The 21802-nt window shown below is 41.7% G+C and overlaps 1 protein-coding gene across 1 annotated transcript; it reads right to left on the bottom strand.

The window, feature by feature from the left end:
• Positions 1 to 7125: 7125 nt before the first annotated feature.
• LOC311236715 (MOB kinase activator 1B) lies at positions 7126 to 21573 on the bottom strand. Its single transcript, XM_084324452.1, has 6 exons — positions 21288 to 21573; positions 19434 to 19600; positions 16032 to 16125; positions 14316 to 14449; positions 9426 to 9589; positions 7126 to 8577 (listed from the first exon to the last, which is right to left on the bottom strand). Exons 1-6 carry the CDS (start codon positions 21299 to 21301, stop codon positions 8500 to 8502), a joined length of 651 nt encoding a protein of 216 aa, XP_084180578.1. The 5' UTR covers positions 21302 to 21573; the 3' UTR covers positions 7126 to 8499.
• Between the last annotated feature and the right edge of the window lie 229 nt (positions 21574 to 21802).

The following is a 21802-nucleotide window of genomic DNA, read 5'->3' as shown; positions in this document are numbered from 1 at the left end:
TATTGAGCCGTACTGTATTGTACCCATTCTGCAATCTGTTAATACAATTTTCAATCAATCAATAGTAATGATAATAGTGATAACAGTAGTGAGTGGCAGGATTCAATCAGACAGTAGTAATAGTGATGATGATGGTATACATGGTCCAAACCGTAGTAACACACTACACAGAGTCCATGCAGTGTTTATTATTAAGAGTCAGATAGTCCTAAAAGTGTTTATTAAGAGTCAGATAGTCCTAAAAGTGTTTATTAAGAGTCAGATAGTCCTAACAGTGTTTATTATTAAGAGTCAGATAGCCCTAACAGTGTTTATTATTGAGAGTCAGATAGTCCTAACAGTGTTTATTAAGAGTCAGATAGTCCTAACAGTGTTTATTATTAAGAGTCAGATAGCCCTAACAGTGTGTATTATTAAGAGTCAGATAGTCCTAACAGTGTTTATTATTAAGAGTCATAGTTTGATTGATTGATTGAAAACTTTAGTTAAGAGTCAGATAGTCCTAACAGTGTTTTTAAGAGTCAGATAGTCCTAACAGTGTTGATTAAGAGTCAGATAGTCCTAACAGTGTTGATTAAGAGTCAGATAGTCCTAACAGTGTTGATTAAGAGTCAGATAGTCCTAACAGTGTTTATTAAGAGTCAGACAGTCCTAACAGTGTTTATTAAGAGTCAGATAGTCCTAAAAGTGTTGATTAAGAGTCAGATAGTCCTAACAGTGTTGATTAAGAGTCAGATAGTCCTAACAGTGTTGATTAAGAGTCAGATGGTCCTAACAGTGTTTATTAAGAGTCAGATAGTCCTAACAGTGTTGATTAAGAGTCAGATAGTCCTAACAGTGTTGATTAAGAGTCAGATGGTCCTAACAGTGTTTATTAAGAGTCAGATAGTCCTAACAGTGTTGATTAAGAGTCAGATGGTCCTAACAGTGTTTATTAAGAGTCAGATAGTCCTAACAGTGTTTTTAAGAGTCAGATAGTCCTAACAGTGTTTATTAAGAGTCAGACAGTCCTAACAGTGTTTATTAAGAGTCAGATAGTCCTAAAAGTGTTGATTAAGAGTCAGATAGTCCTAACAGTGTTGATTAAGAGTCAGACAGTCCTAACAGTGTTGATTAAGAGTCAGATAGTCCTAACAGTGTTGATTAAGAGTCAGATGGTCCTAACAGTGTTGATTAAGAGTCAGATAGTCCTAACAGTGTTGATTAAGAGTCAGACGGTCCTAACAGTGTTGATTAAGAGTCAGATGGTCCTAACAGTGTTTATTAAGAGTCAGATAGTCCTAACAGTGTTGATTAAGAGTCAGATAGTCCTAACAGTGTTGATTAAGAGTCAGATAGTCCTAACAGTGTTTATTAAGAGTCAGATAGTCCTAACAGTGTTTTTAAGAGTCAGATAGTCCTAACAGTGTTTTTAAGAGTCAGATAGTCCTAACAGTGTTTTTAAGAGTCAGATAGTCCTAACAGTGTTTTTAAGAGTCAGATAGTCCTAAAAGTGTTTATTAAGAGTCAGATAGTCCTAAAAGTGTTTATTAAGAGTCAGATAGTCCTAACAGTGTTTATTATTAAGAGTCAGATAGCCCTAACAGTGTTTATTATTGAGAGTCAGATAGTCCTAACAGTGTTTATTAAGAGTCAGATAGTCCTAACAGTGTTTATTATTAAGAGTCAGATAGCCCTAACAGTGTGTATTATTAAGAGTCAGATAGTCCTAACAGTGTTTATTATTAAGAGTCATAGTTTGATTGATTGATTGAAAACTTTAGTTAAGAGTCAGATAGTCCTAACAGTGTTTTTAAGAGTCAGATAGTCCTAACAGTGTTGATTAAGAGTCAGATAGTCCTAACAGTGTTGATTAAGAGTCAGATAGTCCTAACAGTGTTGATTAAGAGTCAGATAGTCCTAACAGTGTTTATTAAGAGTCAGACAGTCCTAACAGTGTTTATTAAGAGTCAGATAGTCCTAAAAGTGTTGATTAAGAGTCAGATAGTCCTAACAGTGTTGATTAAGAGTCAGATAGTCCTAACAGTGTTGATTAAGAGTCAGATGGTCCTAACAGTGTTTATTAAGAGTCAGATAGTCCTAACAGTGTTGATTAAGAGTCAGATAGTCCTAACAGTGTTGATTAAGAGTCAGATGGTCCTAACAGTGTTTATTAAGAGTCAGATAGTCCTAACAGTGTTGATTAAGAGTCAGATGGTCCTAACAGTGTTTATTAAGAGTCAGATAGTCCTAACAGTGTTTTTAAGAGTCAGATAGTCCTAACAGTGTTTATTAAGAGTCAGACAGTCCTAACAGTGTTTATTAAGAGTCAGATAGTCCTAAAAGTGTTGATTAAGAGTCAGATAGTCCTAACAGTGTTGATTAAGAGTCAGACAGTCCTAACAGTGTTGATTAAGAGTCAGATAGTCCTAACAGTGTTGATTAAGAGTCAGATGGTCCTAACAGTGTTGATTAAGAGTCAGATAGTCCTAACAGTGTTGATTAAGAGTCAGACGGTCCTAACAGTGTTGATTAAGAGTCAGATGGTCCTAACAGTGTTTATTAAGAGTCAGATAGTCCTAACAGTGTTGATTAAGAGTCAGATAGTCCTAACAGTGTTGATTAAGAGTCAGATAGTCCTAACAGTGTTTATTAAGAGTCAGATAGTCCTAACAGTGTTTTTAAGAGTCAGATAGTCCTAACAGTGTTTTTAAGAGTCAGATAGTCCTAACAGTGTTTTTAAGAGTCAGATAGTCCTAACAGTGTTTTTAAGAGTCAGATAGTCCTAACAGTGTTTTTAAGAGTCAGATAGTCCTAACAGTGTTTTTAAGAGTCAGATAGTCCTAACAGTGTTTTTAAGAGTCAGATAGTCCTAACAGTGTTGAGATAGATTATTGAGTCAGTTGAGTCAGATAGTCCTAATTCTCCAGTAATTGGCAGCAGTTCGTGGCCATGGTTGTGGAGCCCGATGGCTAATGGCATGGAGGTATGGCCGAGGCGGTGTGTGGCGTGTCGTGGAGGGATACCTCTGTAGCCGAACGTGCTCCTCATACCGGCTAGCTCCTCGTAGAGGAGGTGGGAGGGGTTTTCCAGTATAACATGCAGCCTTTTCCTCATCCTCTTCTCAGCCACCACCTCTAGTTTGACCAGCTCGACTCCCACTACGGAGCTAGCCTTCCTCACCAGCCTGGAAGTAGGATGTATAATACCAGTGCTACCACTGGTTACTGGATAATACGAGTACAGTAATACTCATATTTTCCGACTTAACTCCTTTCACTGTCGCACTACCAAACGACGAACCCTTTCACTGCGACAATACAGAAGGTTAACCCTTTTTACTGCCACACGACAAAGGGTTTAAACCGTCTGTAGTGTGATAGTAAAGGGTTCACCTTCTGTAGTGTGGTAGTGAAAGGGTTAACATATTGAAGAGATATTATTGTTTCCCATATCTTTTTTTTGTCTTTTATAAATAAGAACTGAAAATAAGTTAAATAGTTTAATTTCACAGCGTCTGTGCGGCTTTGTTTATTCACTGTGTCCGTGGCAACGACGATGAACGCAGCCATACAGGTGTGGTTTCCTTACGCACAAAAGACATAACTACATCACTCACTGCAGTGCATACATGTTCAGACAAGCTTCATTTTGGGTTACTACTAGTGATACTCTGTATACACCTAATTCAACGTTATAGAAGCATTTTCTTTCAAACTCATTTGGTGAGAGATGTCCCGATTTGGTACAAAACGTTGCCCTCTTGGGCAGACACGTTCGGGAGGCTGTGACGTACGGGCGTAGAGACCGCTCTGCATAGCGGTGAGTTGATAAATAATAAGAGCCTGTGACTCATCTTCAGCCATCTCTATGAATGACAAGCGTTTTCTTTGGCACAAGAGACTCATATCAATAACGTGATCTATGGATATTTTTTTTTATCCACTTTTTCTATTTTTCTCCCATCCCAATTTCACCTCGCCAATTCTCCCTTCAATTCTTCCCTCCCCTGTCTCGAACGTTGCTAGACCATGCCTCCCACTGGTCGGCTGTAGTGAGGACAGAAGCCTTGCATCACGTGTCCCCTCCGGTACACGAGGAGGCAGCCTGTCGCATCTTTTCACCTGAACAGCGCGATCTCTCAGTGGCGAGGAGTAACGCGTGGGAGGCTCACGCTGCCCCCGATACTTCCTGATTCTGCTGTACAGGCGCACCGACCGACCTGTAGGAGTCGCTGTCCACAACGTCCAATCCCCACCCCTAACACTGCCAATTGTGTTAGTATGAACGACCAGCCAAGCCGGTAGCAACGCCGAGAGCTGGGCTCGATACCAGCATCTCCTGCGTTAGTGGCGAGCGCCTTGCCCACTGCGCCACTCAGCCACCTGTGATCTATGGTAGGTTTGCATAAAAATATATAATTTTTGTCTTCTTCGTTTTTCATTTGGGCTCTCTAGTACAATTGGTATTACTACATCTTAATATAATATTCAAGAAGCAGGAATTGTTCCTGACAAGGTAACTTTCAAAGTGATCCTAATGGTAGACTGCATTTATATATAGAGCTTTTATCCAAAGCACTTTACAATCTATGCCTCACGACAACCCATTCACTCACACATTCACACACCGACGGCGGAGGCGACCATGCAAGGTGCCAACCTGCTCATCAGGAGCAGTTAGGGGTTAAGTGTCTTGCTCAAGGACACTTCGACGCGCTGCCGGGGAGGAGCGGGAATCTAACCGGGTACCTTCCGATTACCAGACGACTGAGCCACTGTCGTCTAATATTTGCCCATGAAACAAGATCATACGGTAGTTGACAGAAATTATTATCTAATGTATCAATTGAAATGATCAAGAATGAAGAATGATCTAGGATTACAAATGGATGAAAAAATTAAGTATATTATTTGTATTTAAAAAAAAGAAAAAAAAGAAAAAAGGAGGAGGAGGAGGAGTGAGTTGATGTGCTGCAGGATGGTAGAGCGGTCGTCTGGCAATCCAGAGGTTCCCGGTTCGATTCCCGCTCCTCCAGGGCAGCGTGTCAAAGTGTCCTTGAGCGAGACACTTAAAGGGGAACTATTTTACTATTTCTTTCACTATTTGGGCACTTTTACACAATTCCTGTGAGTCTATGGAACACCTCTGTAATATATATATATTTTTTTATTCATTGTTTTGTATTTCTAATCAAGTCCTCAAAAACAGCATTTTTCTACCTCAAGATCTCGAGCCGTTTTGAGCCTGAGCTCCAACCACTGTGTGCAGCTCATCTTGTATCTCAACATTATCATGCAGCCGAGTCTCTCTGACATCACAAATCATCACATTTTCAGATGACTCAGTTCAGTGAGGGTGAATATTGTGAGAGGAGAATTGGAAGAATGCGCCAATATGAGAATTTTGAGACATAGATCATATTAATATAAGTTCACATAGCTAGGAAACAATGCTAAACACTCAAAAAGGCCATTTATAAGATAGTTCCGCTTTAATTACTCCAGATGAGCAGGTTGGCACCTTGCATGGTCACCGTCAGCAGGTTGGCACCTTGCATGGTCACAGTCAGCAGGTTGGCACCGTGCATGGTCACCGTCAGCAGGTTGGCACCGTGCATGGGCACCGTCAGTGTGTGAGTGAATGGGTCAAATGTAAGGAACAAATTGTAAAGCGCTTTGGATAAAAGCTGCTATATAAATGCACCATTTACCTTTTTTTCCATCACAAACATTTCCTACCAAAGTAAGTCTCTGCAGAAACAAGAGGCTGGAGACAGATTTCAAAGACCACTTTATTTGCCTTGTAAACAGCTGTTCAGTTCAGTAGCATCGAAAACCCTTAATCAAGCCATTATTTACAAACATTATCAGAGTCATTACAGTTAAGGGGAAAAACTGTAGGCAATAGGCTATGCTATGAATATTCCCATCAGGATGAGATGTCGTACGGATGACTATTCTCTTTACTAGAACATTTGTCAGAATTCTCGTTAAAATCGTCTAAGGAAAACGGGAGAGCTAACCGAGATTTTGGATGATAAAAATATCATCCAAATAAAGTGAAAGAGTCAATAATGATGCATTCTTACCTAAAGCTACCACACCATGCTTCGCCCAAAAGGAATATATAAAAAAAAACATGTCTAAACTTTGTATGTACAGGGTTGCATTTCATCGTTATATCTTCCTGAAAAGACCATAAATGCTCATGTCATTTCTCTGAGCCTTACCGAATAATAAAATGCAAAAAAACGTTTTAACAAATCCAATCCCACCATAAACCACTAAAGTTAAGCACTGGAAAGCAAATTAATTAAGGTGTTTTCCTCACATAATAATAAACATGTAGCCTGGCTAAGTGTCGGATGGGTAAGAAGATATGAATGACATGACTGGTATTCGAGAGTAGCATGAATTATTGCATAGTAAAACTACATTTTCAGATTGGAAAAGTTTTTCTTTTTCTTTTTTCTCATCATGCATCATCTGCTGTCTGAGTCACAGCAACACCACGTACAAGACCTTTACAAAAGCATAAGAAACATCTCACTTGTATGTGCCATAGAGCCTATGTCAGTCAGTGGTGGCTAAGCGGCGCGATAACATTCTGTTGGGGGGGGGGATACGAAAGAGAACAAAAAAACTCATCAGTTACATAATACAGCTTCTCACAAAGCACTCAATAAACATTCAGGCAAAAAAAGGAGGTCAGGAAAACCGTTGACAAAGTGCTTTATGGCCGGTAAGAGAACGAGGGACGCGGCGCGGCGTACGGTGGCCCAATTAATCACATCGGTATTGTAACTGCGGAGCCTGTGTGACCTCGAATACAATTCTCTACTGTTGTCTTCTCTTATACATCGCCCCCCTTATTTACAGCATTCAAGGTTCCGGGTCGTCTCTCTCTCTCTCTCTCTCTCTCTCTCTCGCTCTCTCTCTCCCAAGACGCGTCTCGACGAGAGTTTAAAAGAAACCGTATGAGAGGTTTCAAGTCGAATTGCAAAAGCGGACCCCCCCCCCCCCCCCCCCCGACCTCAAGAAATTCCCATTTTAGACAAAGACCAAACTACTATACGCGGGGGGGCGGGGCGTGTCACTACTGAGAAACACTTGTTTCTTTAAGCCCCCCCCCCCCCCCCCCGCTTACACTACATCAGACCCTCCAGCCTCACGTCGGGGTCTCCCCAAACATTCATTTATCAGAACCTACAGAGTTCTTGGCAGAAGAGAGAGAGAGAGAGAGAGAGAGAGAGAGAGAGACAGAGAGAGTGTGAAACAAAAAAGAAGCATCTTCATAGGAGAAGGTAGGCGCAAGTATGTTTTCGACAGATCAAACTGTTGCCGTGACGACGCGAGAGGATGGGGGGATTCGACTCCGTCACGCATCCGGGGGCCACGTGGGGAAAAAGGACCTGGGATGACGAGACGGAGATCCTGGGAAGAAACAGTATATAGGGCTTTACGTCTCACGTTTAGTGTCAGCATGTTGGCTTGCTTCCTTGTTGTTTACGTTTGGCGATAACGAGCCATGCCAGGCACTTGGGAATCTTTTTTTTTTCTTTTTTTTTAAAATGTACCGATGTCGTCGTCGTCGGGGGCGATTAGCGGCTTGAAACACCTGGCGAACCCCCGCTTCTCCAGCTCTTCATATAGAAAAAGATACACAAATGACTTAATTGGCTGTTGGTTTTAATTGAACTGCCGCGGTAGGACTTGACCTAAATGGAGTTCGGGTAACAAATGACATTAGAACCGTGCCGGTTACATCGTGGCGACCTTGCGCGCGCACGCCCTTCCTCTCGCCTATCGTTAAGGTCATCTTGGACACAGAATAACGCCTATAAAACACCCATCTAGTGTCCCAAGTGTGAGAAAAGCTGTGCAGAGTCCACACACTACACCAAACGTAAGCGATAACAGAATACTGATAATGTGAGGGATCTGTCAAAAAAAGAAAGAAAAAGAGCTCAAAAACCATTTCCTCTTAATGTTGTTCCACCGGCTGGTTCGTTCAAATTAGTGTGTAATCCCTGATGGCCTTAGTCCTGGTGCCTTAACCCTTTCACTGCCAACGGGTTAACCCTTTCACTGCGACAATACAGAAGGTTAACCCTTTTCACTGCCACACGACAACGGGGTTAAACCCTTTCACATCCACACTACAGAAGGTTAACCCGGCTTTCACTACCACGCAGTGTGGCAGTGAAAGGGTTAACCTCATGTAGTGTGCTAGTGAAGAGGGTTAACCCTATCAAGATCCCCTTCCTTATTCCTGGCCTTATTTTTAAAAAACATTTCCCCAAATGGAAATATAGTATTATACTGCATACATACAGCCAGGGCAGGGGGTGGGTGTCTCTGCATACATACAGCCAGGGCGGGGTGGGTGTCTCTGCATACATACAGCCAGGGCGGGGTGGGTGGGTGTCTCTGCATACATACAGCCAGGGCGGGGTGGGTGTCTGTGCAACATGAAGTAGGACAGTAGCACGGAGGAGGAGGAGGACAGCGCTGCCGCTTATCTGTCCTTGGTGGTCAGCTTCTCGATCAGCTCCTGCAGAGGGACCAGCTCCCGCCTGTCGATCAGGTTGAACTCCTGCAGGAAGAGACGGGGAACCAGACGTCACACGACGGAACCGAGGAACACTAGTAGGGGGCGCAACGATGCATCGACATGCATCAATCCTAATGTGCCGAGTCAACTGCATCGATTTGAAAATGTTAGAATCGATTAGAATCGATTCTATGTGTGTATTATTGTGTATTATTTGTATTGACCTATATAGTCCATTCATGCTGAGTGAGTCAGTTCCCCCAGCCACATTTGTGTATTCAACCTTTTTTTGGGAATTAACTGATAGAAAATGTATCTAATCGAATCGTGGTCAAATGAAGAGTTTTCATGATGCATTGAATCGTTGCCTGAAGAATCGTAATCTAATCTAATCATTGTGAGGTCGAATCGTTACACCTAGGGTTGGGCATCTTTTGGATTTGAACGATTCCGATTCTCCATTTCGATTCCTGTTCTAAACGATTCTCGGTTCCGATTCTTTGAGGTGCAGGTCAAAACAGGTCACAGCTTATTTCGCAGGAGATTTTCTTCTTTTTTTGAAAAATCTTAAAATTGTTTTCATACTATTCACATTGTCAGTTGACTTGATACAGTTTAATTTGGTTGCTGTACTGTAACTAGGGTATTAATTAACAAAGTAAAAAAAAAATTAAGTTTTTTTTTAGAAATCGAAATTAAGAATCGAAATGCCAATATGTTACTTATATGTTACTTGCCCAACCCTAGTTACACCCCTAAGGAACACTATACTTATTGTACTTATTTATGCCTATTCTTATGTCTGCACTTTCAACATTGCACTACTTTTATACCTATTCTTTTTTTTATCCACTTTTTCTCCTTATTTTTCTCCCATCCCAAGTGATTACCTGAACGAAGAAGATGAAGTGCTTGAAGGAGGTGTTGAGGTGCGCCTCCTCCTGCAGCTGCATCACTGAGTCAAAGTGCTGGTGGTAGATGTGGGCGTAGACCCTGAACAGCCGCTTCAGGATCGTCTTCGCCACCGACATGAAGTTACGCTTGAAAGGGACACCTGGACCACAAACAAACAAAAAGGGTAAGAGGAGCTATACGGTTGTCGAGTAGTGTGACGTATTTTCATGTCCGGGGGCCAAGCGCTCCGCTTCAGACGGCGGGAGATACTAGGAGCACAGCACAACCCCAAACTGTTTCTTTATGACTCAGATCTAGGGGTGCAACGATTCGATTATGATTCTTCAGGCGACGATTCAATGAATCGTGAAATATCTTCATTTGACCACGATTCGATTCGATGCGATACATTTTCAATCAGTTAATTCCCCCCAAAAAGATTTATAGACAAATGTGGCTGGGGGAACTGATTCACTCAGCATGAATGGACTATAGGTCAATAATTTATATATTTTTTAATAATCGATTACGTTTTCAAATCGATGCAGTTGAATCGTCACCTTAGGATCGATGCATTGTTACACCCCTACTCGGATCTATTAAAACAACAAGGGACGCAGCACGTGGCATAGATACGCATGTTGAAAAGACCAGAGCCTCAGCCAACGCAGGACGCTTGGCCCCAGAAACTATTTATTGGAAGGTTGATACGTCACACAACTTTAACAACCAAATTTACCCATCTCAAACCCACCCTCTTTTCTTAATCCTCCAATCACAACTGAGATCATGTTCATTATTCTCCATATTTTGACGACTATCTATTTTTGGAGAGAGTGTTGTTGTTTTCATTAAGCCTTCTTTGGCCTGACCCAATATGCACACAGCGGGGCGATTGAACGGCACAGCTGCATATCCGTACACAGCAGGTCCCAGGGGGCGACCCTGCCATCTTCCCCTTTCACTTCTCCGTTTTCACATCCCAAGGCCTCAAACACATCACACGTTCAGACACGCAAACGCAGCTGGCTATATTCCTTACGAGATGAACCGTGCATGATGCATCACTCTGACATTATTTGAAGTTCAGTCTGTCGTTCAACCTTGCATAATGTTGCAATAGAGGTGGGAGAAGCAATGTGTTTGTTTGCTTGTTTTTGTAGAAGACAACGCAATGCACCCTGTGGTCCCTGTATCCTAAAGCTTTCTTTGAAATGAGTGATGAGTAAGTAAATCCATTTACACCTGGACACTATTTTGTAGCAGTCATCAAGGTAGTTGAGTTTCCAAGCGGGATTATTGCTATGGTTTTTAATTCACTAGCTATTTTGTAATGGACTGCATTTATCATATAGTAGCTTTTATCCAAAGCGCTTTGCAACTTATGCCTCACATTCACACATTCACACACCGACGGCGGAGGCGACCGTGCAAGGTGCCGACCTGCTCATTGGGAACAGCTAGGGGTTAAGTGTCTTGCTCAAGGACACTTCGACACGCTGCCGGGAGGAGTCGGAATCAAACCGGGAACCTTCTGATTACCAGACGACCACCACTCTACCTTCTGAGCCTTTGTTTTTTTTTTTTTTCCCCTCCATTTTCCTCCGATTTTCTCCCATCCCAATGTTAGTCGCATGCCAATTCCCAGTCCCTTCCTGGTCGCTGCGCTTTACCCCCCACAGTCAGATCATTTGGGAGAGTGGAGGCTACCACGTGCTTCCTCCGACACACGTCCAGCCAATCACCGCTTCTTTTCACCTGGCAGCGCGGATTCTCATTGAGAGGGCGTAGCGTGTGGGAGGACCACACTATCCCCCTCACGTCCAATCCGCGCTTAGCAGGCGCCCCGACCGAACTGTAGGAGTCGCTGTTTACAACGACCCGGACCCACCCCGCCAGCTTCTCCCACCCTCTGATACAGCCAATTGTATCAGTGCAGACGGCCAGCCAAGCTGGTGACAACCCCGGAGCTGTGAGCTGGATTCGAACAGGCGAACCAAGCTCACAGCTCCGGGGCTGGTGACGAACGCAATCTCCGCTCGACCACCTAACCGCCGCTGCCTTTGTTTGTTTTGAATTTAAGTCCTAAAGAAACATATTCACTGATAGTAAGTATATACTATAAGTGTATGTTTATTATTATTATATTATATTTTTAACTAATGTTATGCCGTATCTACATCATTTCATTGTGCCATAATAACACAAGGATGTCCTCGGATGACATCACAAACTTCAAAAGTCAATATGAAGTGAAAGATAAATGTTTTCTTTCGTTCAAGTGTATTTTTATATTTTCGTTTTGTATTTTTCACAGACCCATTCATGTGCTCAGGAATAAAATCTCCATCCAATAAATGATGATAGTTTATTTTAAAATAGTCCCGCTTCTTTCCTACCTCTGATCATACAAAACTCTCCTCCTATTGGTCCCCAATGACTTGACATCTCTGTCACTCCGTTTTACTGCTATATCTTTGGTGAACGTTCCATCAGTTCCTTTCGGGAAGCAAGTCTCGCTTTAAAAGCCCGTTCCACTCTGAAACACGTCAAATCACAGAATCCAAACACGATCGCAACGCCATTTCATGGTGACTTTAACTCTCAAAATTAGGGCTGTCTTAAATACTTCAAAGCTTCGTTCGATGGCACAAGCTTCGAACATAAAAAAAAAATCAAAGTTTAAAAAAATAAAAATATATATAATTTCTTATTTTTTTTTTAATATACATTTTTTTTGCCTCCAAAATCTTACGCCTCCATTCCAATGAAACGAAAGTAAGCTGCGCCTTCCCGCCTCCATTCCAATGAAACGAAAGTAAGCGGCGCCTCGACTCCACCTCTCTACAACAAGCATGTGGAGATTATCTGTGTTGAAAACAACAACGTGCAGCAGACATGTCGACGAAGAAGCGAAGCAATGCCGTTTGTTATTTAAGACTATGTCGGACAGATGTGTTCATTGTGCTGCTTTTTTAAAGTGTCCCGACCCATATAAAAATATGTCTTAATAAAACGTGCTTAATTAAGTCGAAGTCTGCCTTTGTCTCTATCAACTACATATAAATATGTATATAATTGTTTGCTTGATAGACGAAGGTTGCAACATAATTATGTAATGTCATGTCGTTGGCTGTGAGAGCAGCCCCACTGCACCCAGGCAGCGCAGCCGAGTGAAACCTTGTTGGCTGCGTCACAGTCACGAAAGGGGCTACTTAATTAATTAATCCAATCCACTTTATTTATAGAGCACATTTAAAAACAAAAAAATATTATATTATTATATAATTATTATATATATATTTTTTCAAAGCTTCGAATTAAAATCGAAGCTCGGCCCCGAAGCTTCGATTGCCAAAAAAAGCTTCGAAGGTCAGCCCTACTCAAAATGTTGCAAACCAAATTCAATTGGTGCACTCGTGTTTACAGTGTTGAGAGTGTGACATTGTGTGAAATGCCCCTTTACAGGCACCATCAGTGTTACGGCGTCTAGAAGGCGCCAGGAGGGTCACGGTCACACTTAGGGAGGTTTCATGGCAGTCTGGCACATAAATCGTGCCCAGGGTCAACTTCAACGACAGTAAACGCCACCAGACACGATTCCACTATCTTACTTGGAGATGAATGTGCCGTTTGCTGGGATCGTCTCACAACAAATGGCCGTGTGGAAAATCTCAGCGTAGAACTCGAACTGAAAGGTCATCTCTATTCAAATTGACATTTCTTGAATAGCCATTTGGCATGTAAACGGTAATGGTGCATTTATAGAGCATGTTTATCCAAAGCGCTTTACAATTTATGCCTCACATTCACCACGAGCACAGATCGACGGCGGAGGCGACCAACCATGCAAGGTGCCGACCTGCTCAACGGGAGCGGTTAGGGGTTAAGTGTCTCGCATTTATGCTGTTAATATGGCTGACAAATCATTCTTGATAATGTTATTATGTTTGATGATGCATGAGAGAGACCGTTCTATTAGTGCTGGCCGATAGCAACGTTGGCTCATCGGCAGCGGTTTAGGGGTTAACTACGACACGCTGCCGGGAGGAGAGCGGGGAATCGAACCGGGAACCTTCCGATTACCAGCCGGCCGTTCTACCTCCTGAGAGTCAAGACTGAATATACCATAATAAATACGATTAAAATCAAAACTGCATATAAGTATCACTGTTAACAGGGTTCCCACAGACATTGCCAAATTAAATTCAAGGACTTTCACATACTTTTCCAAGCACTATTTTTCATTTTAAAAGAGCATTTAAAAAGGATACATTTTTGTTTGTCTAGAAAAAAAGGTATAGGTTGTTATTGACTGTATTGGTCTTCATTTGTGTCACAAGTACACAAATGAAGACCAATACAGTCAATAACAACCTATACTTTTTTTTCTAGACTAACAAAACACTTTAACTCAGATTCAGTAACCCTGGATGCAAATTGTACTACAGAAGGCTCAGATAAATGAATGTGAAGTTATGATATTGTTTGTATGGAGCCCGGAGAAAATCAATATAAAATTATAATAATCTGGTCAATATTTATGGCTTAAAAAACCAATTTACGACAATTAGTTACACTATAGATACAAAAATATATATTTCATGATTGCGAAATTTTGTATCATGAATGAACAAAACTTTCAATGCGAACGGTTGATTTGAATTTCAAGGATTTTTTTGGTCAAAAATCAAGCACTTTAAGCACTTCAAGGACCTTGTGTGCGAACCCTGCTGTTAAGAGAAGGCCGCGGCAGCGCAAAGATATGAAACTCGTACAAAAGACTATATGAAACTCCTACCCTTTTTTTCTACTGTAAATGTTTGTATGTCATGTCAAAAAAATAATAATAAAAAAATTTGTTCACAAAAAAATGAAACTCGTACCGATCTTGGAGGGGAACAGCGTCTCGTCGTCGAGCTGGTCCTGTACCCACGTCATGAGGTAGTCGATGTACTTGGGAGCAGAGCATTTGATTGGCTTCTTGATGTTGGTGCCATCCGCCCAGTGGTACTCGTACCTGTACGACACAAATATTCACCGGTTGGGTTTTATTCCGCTCCCCTCACGTCTTTGTCTCTTTGATCTTTAATCTTCGCCTTGGTTCTATTAATACCTCAGGCATTCATCACCGTGACACCGCTGGAGTCTTTCCATTTACAGAACTGACATTTCTGATTCAGGGTGACTGCAGGTTTCAACAAGTTCAATATTTAATACTTTTTCATATCCCTTAGAGTGAATGAGAGCAAGATTTAATACCAATTTCACGACCGTACTAGCAAAAAGAAAAAACACATAGCAACACTGAACTGGCGGCTGCACTTGCACGAAAAAAAAAACGACTTGAATACACAAACATTTCATATATTTGATATTATTTAATCTCCAAACAGCCGGGCTGCCTCCCCAAGAAAGTGTAATACCTGTGCAAATTAAATTGAATACCTTTTAAAGGACTTAAATTGAGAATTATGAATTTAATACTTTTTAATACCCCACAGATACCCTGTGATTAGACCAAAAGGCTTTTCAATGGCCCGTTTATGCGCCACTAATAATAATAATAATAATTCATTATTTATATAGCGCTTTTCTAGACACTCAAAGCGCTCCCCACAATGTAGGGTGGAAATTGCCTCCTTCACCACCACTGGTAGCACCCAACCTTGGGCTACGCAGGCTCAATGGCTGCCATACACTGGCACCAGGCACACATCACACGTGACATTACACAATGGCTGAACGGCTCGCATGTAAATTTTCCCTAACGGAGTTGCACTTCCGCGTTCGGTTTGCGCAATCTGATTGGCCACTGACGTTTTTTTCAGCGCCAATTGCGTTACTCCTAACAATCGTGCCAGCAGGCTGTTACCCTAACCCTAACCTTAACCAACTAACCCTAACCTTAACCAACTAACCCTAACCTTAACCAACTAACCCTAACCAACTAACCCTAACCTTAACCAACTTCAAAAGAGAGCGACTTCGAAAGAGTCGCCAAGCTTAACCAGTTTGTTAGGAGTAACGCGATTGGCGCTGAGAAAAACGTCAGTGGCCAATCAGATTGCGCAAACCGATTGATATCAGCCAATTAAGGGGGAGGATATGATTAGGTGGCCAGAGACCTGATTGGGAATTTGGCCAGGAACTAACTAACATTCTTACACACGTGCTAGCAGCCGCTTCCACACCCAGCTACTTACTTGGGACCGGCAGACATGATGGGGGCAGCCACTTACTTGGGACCGGCGGACATGACGGGGGCAGCCACTTACTTGGGACCGGCGGACATGACGGGGGCAGCCACTTACTTGGGACCGGCGGACATGACGGGGGCAGCCACTTACTTGGGACCGGCGGACATGACGGGGGCAGCCACTTACTTGGGACCGGCGGACATGACGGGGGCAGCCACTTACTTGGGACCGGCGGACATGACGGGGGCAGCCACTTACTTGGGACCGGCGGACATGACGGGGGCAGCCACTTACTTGGGACCGGCGGACATGACGGGGGCAGCCACTTACTTGGGACCGGCGGACATGACGGGGGCAGCCACTTACTTGGGACCGGCGGACATGACGGGGGCAGCCACTTACTTGGGACCGGCGGACATGACGGAACAGCTCTCCTCCGTGCAGAAGTCTGTGATGGTGCCATAGAGCATGTTGATCTGGTTGAAGAAGTCCACAGCTGAGAAATAAAAAAAGATTTTTTTTTTTAAATCACATACATTTTTATGTACACACCTTGTTCCTTGTATCAATGCTGTCATATTTTCACTAACCCAATCAGATCAGATTAGATTAAAATGTATCGTCATCATGCAGCACAAGTACAGTACAATGCAAAGAGGTTTGGCATCCAACCAGAGTGCAAATGTAACAGTGAAGTGCAATAGATATATACAATGTACATGTGATTAAACTGGGTATAAAATATAAAAATGTGTACTATAGTGCTAATAAGATGTATGTACAGAGCTGTAGTATTAATATGTACAATGATACAGGTATAAAGACACTATGGTAGTAGGGCATAACAAAAAATATTGTTTGTTTTCTGTTGGTTGTCAGTTAAAGCCATGGGTAGGTAGGGAATTTATTTTATTTTATTTTTTATTTTATTCTTTCCCACGGCGACTATGGATAGGGAATTTCTTTAATTAAAATGTTTACAACAACATGGATGCATGTACTCTGCCAGCATGTTTAATATCCATAATACTAAAGGTTTGACTAAGATTTTTATGAAACTTTATTGTAAAAAAATTGTAATATTTTATTTTTATTTTTAAACTCATAAAATAAATTGGGTCGCACCTAAATCGGCAGGGTCGGTCGGCAACCGGAACCAAACCATTATTTTTGTTAGGCCCTATGACAAATAAGATGGTTCAATTACTTTATCTAAATCCAATCAATATTCCTAATGCCGTTTCAATGTAAGGTTATAAAAATAAACATATAAACATTCATATAATAATACAATAACCTAAATATACAGCTAAGCCCCATTGTATTCTGAAATGTAGACTTTAACAGTGTAGGCAACTAAGCCAATAGAAATAAGGTATAACTCATGAGTGCTTTGGCTATAGGAGTCCTTGAGCTTTTAGTTTGTTTTAGTATTACGCTACATTTAATAATGTCATTCATCAGCTATCTGTGATAGGAGTGCAGATGTTTCTGCACTCCCTGCAAGAAGAATCACATATTAGTTGTTTCTCATGAGTGGGATTCATCCAAAAACTGAGATAAGAGTGTCCTTCATTACTGGAAGAGATCACTCGGAGGCGCTTTAACAATGGATCACTAGAAGGCTTGCCAGGGGCAAGGTCATCTCTTTAGACTGAGGAATTTAATACCACCCCCCCCCCCCCCCCCCCACCCGGAACAGTCAGTTTTCCCACCCCACACATCAATCTCCACCACGTCAATCCCCACCACATCCCCATCCAAGACACACACCCTCGTACTGGCCAGCAGCATAACTAGTAAGAGTAGGTAAGGGGTATACAGATATAGTATCTACATAATGTATAATAATAAAAAAAAGAATTTATACAAAAGAAATATATAAAGATGTGTGTGTGTGTGTGTGTGTATATATATATATATATATATACACGGTATACACAGCATTACTGTACATGCTATCAAACAGAGCTATTATGTGTTATATGCAGGTGTATAAGTAGGTATATAGAAGAATTGTATGCAAGTATATTCAGACAGTATGGATATATATATGCTGTAAATATAAATATATGTACTGTATATGTATATTATTTACATTTTATGTACACATACTTGAATAACACAAGCGTGTCATATAACCTGATCTACCACCACTACCACTAACCTGATCCAAACTATAATAAAAAAAAAAAATGCACTCCAGCATTAATTGCACTCCTGGAAACATGAGGCCTACTTTGGGGGCCAGGATCAAACAAACGTCAGCTGATTCCTAACAGTTTCGAGGGGGTGAGGGGTGAGGGGGGGGGGGGTAGTTCTCTATTTGCTAATCTCACAGAGGAGAACTACTGACTGACCGACCGGTGTGGTGGATGCGGTCATCGGATGTGTGCAAGAGGAAATAAGTCTTCCTCTGGCCGGCAATTTTGTCTGAAGTGTAGAGGATGATGGTAAACAAGGCCCTGACAGTTCAGACAATGACCCCTGTTTAACATGCAGCACAGTGGGTTCCTCCTGCAGCGTGACTTCACATGGGCCTTCCTTCCACCGAGCGTTGCTACGACAGTTCACCGAGTGCTTGGGAGGGAGAATAACTCTTCAGTAACGGGACTGGAATAAGAGTTCAGGGACACGGTTGGTATCAAACCATAAAAGGTCATTTTAAAAACAGAAGAGCCGCGGGGAGAGAGAGATAAATGGATTACGGGAACAAGCTAACCGAGGACAATATGAGACCTGTGGGAGTAGCCTAATCTTTTAAAGATGGGATTTCTTGTGATTTTGACTGTTTGACGCTCAAAGGTTCCTGGGGGAGGACCCCCCCCCCCCCCCCCCCTTAATGTAATTGGAATTATTTTGTTAAATAGTTATGTGTTAAATAGCTCTACATGCTGACAGCCATCACTGATATAGTGTTTGGTCAGTAACGTGGGTCCCCCCTTATTTCAAGAAATCTTGCCAAGCCAAATTTGCCAACATGCACTGGCAGATTATTTTACTTGTTTCAAGGACACATTTGCTTAATAAAACTAGTTTTTATTTCTTATTTTGCAGTGTGGAGTTCTCTCTCCTGACAGTGGCTCAGGAGGTAGAGCAGCAGTCGTCTAGTAAACGGAAGGTTCCCGGTTCGATTGCCGCTCCTCCCAGCAGGCAGCGTGTCGAAGTGTCCTTGAGCAAGTCATTTAACCCCTAATTGCAGGTTGGCACCTTACATGGTCGCCTCCGCCCGTCTGTGTGAATATCTGAGTGAATGTGAGGAACAAAAAATTGTAAAGCGATTTTTGGATAAAAGCACTATATAAATGCACCATTTACCATAAAGTGGGAAGGGATACCGGAAAATGTATTTTGTGTTTACTGCAGAGCAGGAGGGACTGGGAGACCCATGTTACTGACCAAACACTATATCAGTGATGTGGGTGTCGGAGTGTAGAGCTATTATTTTAACATGTAGACCACATTGTCAAGTTAGACCACGCTCTCAGTCTCAAGGTCTGACACTGGGTGCTGTAATCCCATAAAGTTGAATATCAAGAAAGCAGGAAAGCCGGACCAGCACTCTCAGGTTCATTAGTTTTAATGGCAGCCTGAAATGGAAACAACAGACATGTTTCGGAACTATGGTTCCTTCTTCAGTGTTATGGCTAGACATGTAGACCACACATTTTATCAAACAAAAAAAATACCACTTACAACACCTTTAAAGTGTTGAAACCAAACCAAGCCTACGCCCTGGGCCTGGAGTAACCATAATAACCAAACAAAGGTGTGCCGGGGGGGGGGGGGGGGGGGTGTCCTTACTGTTGACTGCCACCCACTCGTTCAAGTCTTCACCCTCGGGTAACATGACTGCCATACGCAGGTTACCACTTCCCAGTGTAGCCTCTGCATGCTTCAACAGCTCGTACTGATGTGAGCCCTCGGGAATATTCTTCTTGGGTTTGAACGTCTTGGAAGAACGATTTCCACTGTGAGTCACGTTTTGAAAAGAGGAAGAACAATGCTGCTGTTAGGCAAGGTGGCTTCTACTGTGATGACAAATACTCAAGTAATGTGGGCCCTAAAGTACCTTTCCAGACCATTCATGAAATATATATCTCAACAGTGTGTGACTGAGGTCCCTTGGTATATTGGTTGAATGATTACTTATCCGAGGCGTGTGTACAGGAATAACCGTTCTATATCGTGTGTTTATTGTGTCATTCAGGACAAGATCGATCGCGTTCTATTTTTTTAACGTTACATGGCTTGTTAGTCTTGGCCGAGGAGAAACTGTCCATTCCAGCAATAAATAGCTAAAGTTAGGCCCATCTATTAAAGACATACCTTTTACAACAATGACGTTTGGATTAGTAGTGCAATACGCCAGTTACTAACGTTATGGTTTATTATACCAGATATTATACCAGATAATAGGGTTAGGTATTAATACTGTACCCATTCTGCAATCTGTTAATAAAGTTTTCAATCAATCAATCGAGTATCGCTAATAACACTTAGCTAGCTAACCAATGACCATAATAATATGATAATATCATCCATATTCACGGTTAAAGACATTTCCACCATAAATTGATGCAGAAAGGGCACAACTTGTTGCATAGAACGAAGTACACCAGAATGCAGGAAACTAAGTGTTTGATGCTTGAAATTAAGTGTTTGAACCGCCAATAACCCTATGGATGATGTTATTATTATAGACATTGCTTTAGCTAGCAAGTGTAATAATTAGCTCCTCATGAAGCGGCTGGGGCCATGTCCTGAACCGCTTGATCGATTGATCGATTGATTGATTGATTGATTGATTGAAATGTTTATTAACAGATTGAGATTAAGACAGATCCACACAGACAGATTAAAGGGATGCAGACCAGAGAAAGCCTTTCGTCTTGTTTACATCAGGGTCCCCCATTTTCAATTCATCATAACATATGACATACACGACATACAGATAGACAGTACTGCTACATCTATACATTTATGACATATGTTATGATGAATTGAAAATGGGGGACCCTGATGTAAACAAGACGAAAGTCTTTCTCTGGTCTGCATCCCCTTAACAATTGTGTGTATTGAGCCGTACTGTATTGTACCCATTCTGCAACCTGTTAAATAAAGTGTTCAATCAATCAATACAGATACAGTACTGTTACATCTATACATTTATGACATGCCAGATTTACAAACACAGTACGGTTTGTGATACAAAAAGAGTCTAATAAAGAAAGAGAGTATGTATACATTTGACGAAGAAACTGTACATTGGAGGAGGTTATTATTGTGGCCATTGCTTAGCTAGTCAGTGTTAGCTGCTTCCTCAGGGCTGTTTCCTGAACCGCTGCTGACGCTATGGATGATGTGTTTGTTTGATTGAATGATTGATTGAAAATGTTATTAACAGATTGCAGAATGGGTACAATAATACAGTACGGCTCAATACACACAATTGTTAAGGGGATGCAGACCAGAGAAAGACTTTCGTCTTGTTTACATCAGGGTCCCCCATTTTGTTATGGTGGTGGTGGCCATTAGCTTAGTTAGCTTGAATTGTTATCGATGTTATTATCGATGCCTAACCGTAGACAGCAGTGTGTGTATATATATATATATTTAAAAAAGCAATGGCTCAGGGAGAAAACCAAAGTCACTTACAAGAGGAAGCTCATGATGTTTGCTGGAGCAGCTGATGAGATGACAGATGGGGAGTCAGAACCTCAGAACACAACAGGACGGTTTGTCAAACACGACTTTCGTTAACGTTACGTGCCGGACTTTCTTCTATAATAACCGGGTCCCAAAAGGAAACTTGCTATACAAACAAACTAAACTAACAAAAGTACCGTTTTTTATCCCGCTGCGTATTATTTAGCGCGTTAAAAATACAACGATTGTAGCTCAACGCTTTTGTAAATCTAGCTGGTTGTAATCTCGCCAGTGAACTGCACTACAGACAGTGCTGCGTGGGAGCCGCTGCTCTCGCGATCATACCATGTCCCTCTCTGAGTGATGACGCGTCCGGGGGGGTGGGGTTAGGGGCATAGATATCTATATCTATGGTTAGGGGATGAATGAATGATTGAATGAAAACTTTATTTATTTATACATATATATATATTTTTTTTTTAAACAACCTTTTTATTGCATTTTTTTGTTTTATACATACATAC

This window comes from Notolepis coatsorum (genome assembly GCF_963971535.1).
Source record: "Notolepis coatsorum genome assembly, chromosome: 11".
In the NCBI taxonomy this organism is placed as follows: domain Eukaryota; kingdom Metazoa; phylum Chordata; class Actinopteri; order Aulopiformes; family Paralepididae; genus Notolepis; species Notolepis coatsorum.
This window is presented reverse-complemented; position numbering and strand designations above follow the sequence as displayed.

Bases quoted from the DNA above. Each gene is read 5' to 3' on its own strand.
- LOC311236715 (XM_084324452.1), bottom strand. The intron at 9,590-14,315 runs GTACGAGTTTCA...TTTGTGGTCCAG, and splicing joins GCTGTTCCCCTCCAAGATCG to GTGTCCCTTTCAAGCGTAAC. The intron at 8,578-9,425 runs GTAATCACTTGG...CTCTTCCTGCAG, and splicing joins ACTTCATCTTCTTCGTTCAG to GAGTTCAACCTGATCGACAG.